The 3,044-nt window shown below is 50.3% G+C and overlaps 1 protein-coding gene across 1 annotated transcript in view; it reads left to right on the top strand.

Annotated features, from left to right (window-relative positions):
• Positions 1–3,044, top strand: part of PI4KA (phosphatidylinositol 4-kinase alpha) — a 170,336-nt gene that overhangs the window by 69,696 nt on the left and 97,596 nt on the right. The window contains exons 14-15 of the mRNA XM_007955458.1: positions 526–658; positions 2,120–2,215. Coding sequence (XP_007953649.1) covers positions 526–658; positions 2,120–2,215 — 229 coding nt within the window. The remainder of the gene's footprint in view (positions 1–525; positions 659–2,119; positions 2,216–3,044) is intronic.

The following is a 3,044-nucleotide window of genomic DNA, read 5'->3' as shown; positions in this document are numbered from 1 at the left end:
GTTCCACATTGTTCCACATTGTTCTCCCACTCTATCCCGGATCCACCTCTGAGTTGTTGTCAGTGGTAGCCAGGCACCATCTAGTTCTTCTGGTCTCATGGTCATGCAGGCTGAGGATCACATGGTCTACTAGTCCCTTGGACTAATTGTTTCCATGCGTCTTTGGTTTTCTTCATTCTTCTTTGCTCTGGATAACGAGAAACCTTTTAATTGCATCTAGATGGCCTCTTGCAAGCTTTTAATACCCCAGTCACTTCTCACCAAAGTAGGATTTGGAACAATGTTTTTGTGCAGTATGTTATACCAGTTGACCTCGATGTCCCCCGTGACCCTGGTCCCAAGCCCACAGGTCCAACTCCTTGCTCCCTCAGTGTGGTTGGCTGTGGCTGAGAAGTTCTTATAACTTTGCCTGTGTTAGTCCTAGTTGCTTGAACATACATACAGCACATACAGATGCATATGAAGAATAGAGAAGGGGTGGAGAGGGACGGCCTTCATCAGCTGAATCTTTGAATTGACATGTAGTTGCTGGCAATGATATAAAGATCAGTGTAACGAACGAGCATTCCGAGTCGACCCTGAACATCATGTCGGGAAAGAAGAGCCAGCCCTCCATGTATGAGCAGCTTCGTGACATCGCCATAGACAACATCTGCAGGTGAGTGGGCCCGGTTCCATGACGGCGGCCTGCTCCTCATTCCCTAGGAGGGAAGAAAACTGTGCCAGACACAGACCTGTTGTAAACTAAATATGTATTGGCACTGAAGGGGCAGTGTTGGTAGAATCCTTGCTCATATTCAGGAGACCTGGGTTCAGTTCCCAACCAGTGCACCTCATGCACCAACCCGGGGGCTTGTGTGTTTCTGTGATGCTGAACTTGTGTCAACTGGCTGGGTCTGGTTGAGGGGCTGGGCAGCGGGATGTAGTGATTCCCCGTGATGAGACTGGTCATCCGCTCCATGGTGGAATCCACCGGAGCAGCTGAGTAGCTGCCTTAGGGGTGTGGGGAGTTTCCAGTGCATAAGGAGACAGCATTGAGAAAGGTCTCTGAGTGTTTTGGCACGTTTGGACTCTGCATGTAGCTGAGTCCTCATTCACCAGCCTGCCATGTTGTCTGCCGATCTTAGGATTATTCCTGGACTTGAACTCCTGGCCTGCCATGTTGTTTGGTAATATTGGGACTGTGCCATTTTCCTTGTCAGCCTTGGGTTTGTCAGCCTCAGCAGCCAGCAGTTGCCTGAGTTAAGAGAAGCCTCCAGCTCCAGTGGGCCAGGAGTGAGAGGCAGAGTTGAAGCCCAAGGTCAAGGGGCTTTCACCCAGCCCCTAGAGCTGGCACTTAGAACTTGGGTGTTTAGCCTCTTAAACTGTGGGGAATAAATTTCTGTTTGTTAAGACCACCCACTTGGGATATTTTCTGTTAGAGTAGCACTGTTGTTGTTTGTTGTTATGTGCCGTCGAGTCGGCCCCGACTCATAGCGACCCCTCCTTGGGTTTCTGAGGCAGTATCACTACGGAAGTAGGATTGCCCAACCTTCCTTCCAAGGAGTGGCTGGTGGGTTTGAACCTCCTGCCTTCTGGTTAGCAGTCAAGCACTAGAGAAGCAAAACACCATTCCTGTGAATTTTCTTCCAGACCAGTAAAGGACCTTTGAAATGAGAATCAGGCTGACTGAGATTCCAGCGGAAACCATTCTGGGCCAAATAATGATGCTGAGTTTCAAATTGAAGCTTCCAGAATGTGGCAAATAGTTGTGCATGGCTGCCAGCTTAAAAGTTACTGGTTCCAATCCAGGCAGTAGCACCGTGGAAGAAGCCTGGTGACCTGCGTCCACAAGGGTCACAGCTCAGGAAACCCCGTGGAGAAGTCCTGCCCTGTAGCACCGGGGTCTCCGTGAGCCTGAATGCACTTGACAACAGCGCGTTTGGATGTTTTGTCTGTTTCCAGTTGAGACATCCATCAAAACGGGCAAAGTCTTCAGCAGTTCTTTGCATTCGTTCTGTGTAATGATTCCATTCACAGTTCCAGCAGAATTTTCGGATCAGTTCTTTAAACATTGTAGACCTGAAAAGTGGGAAACAGCTGGTGGTTTTGGTGCTGAACGTTTCATGGGTGTTCTCAGGTGCCTGAAAGCTGGCCTAACTGTGGACCCTGTGATTGTGGAGGCCTTCCTGTCCAGTCTGTCCAACCGGCTCTACATCTCACAGGAAAGCGACAAGTATGTTCCTTCAGGGGAGCCTGTGTGGATGCACAAGGTGGGGGGCGCCTGGTGTTGTGCATGGGTATTTATGCCTGCGAGGGGCGGAAGCTCCTACCAGTAAACCACTTGGCCTTTGGTCTTGGTTCCTGAGTTCAGGATGGAGCTGACTCAACCCAGGGGGACCGTCTGGAGGCCTGACACTGACTGAGCCTCAGGAGGCATTTTATCATTAATCGTGGCTTCCTGAAGAGTCACGTAAAGCACTTGGAAGATGGAGGCTTACGGGAGCTTCCTGGGTGGTGTGCCTGAACAAATGCACATCCTCTGGGGAAATGGACACTCTGTACCAGGACCCTGCTTTGACATTTTCTTATGTGTTTGTGTCATTGTTTGCTGCTGGATTAATAGCTCTTTCCCTGGAGTTTGTGTATTGTTCCAATAGGTTATTGGAAGTAAGACACAATGATAGGGCAAGTACCTGCTGACCTGGCCCTGAATGAACAGGGACAAAAGAGCAAGAGGGTGCTAGTGCCCACTGACCTGGCCCTGAGTGAAACTGAATGGGACAGAGCAGAGACTGGGACCCTCTGACCAGGTCCTGGTGATTGGGGCTGAGAGAGAGGGTTGGTGCCCACTGCCCTGGCTGTAGGTGAATGGGGATGAGACAGAACGGGTTGTGTGGAACAACTGATATTTGGCCTGACTAGGCATGGAAGCCTATGATTTCCACAGGATGCAGTTGGCACGTAGAGTGCGGTTTACCATCCACCACACATTCCGTGTACAAAAACGGCAAGGAGGCCACATGTTCTGACCTCCTCTAACCCTACAAGGGGAAGGCAGGATT

The sequence above is a fragment of the Orycteropus afer genome, unplaced genomic scaffold, assembly GCF_000298275.1.
Source record: "Orycteropus afer afer isolate SDZICR_OR568_19922 unplaced genomic scaffold, OryAfe1.0 scaffold00502, whole genome shotgun sequence".
NCBI classification, from domain to species: domain Eukaryota; kingdom Metazoa; phylum Chordata; class Mammalia; order Tubulidentata; family Orycteropodidae; genus Orycteropus; species Orycteropus afer.
The sequence above is the reverse complement of the archived record's forward strand: the minus strand, read 5'-3'. Positions and strand labels throughout refer to the sequence as shown.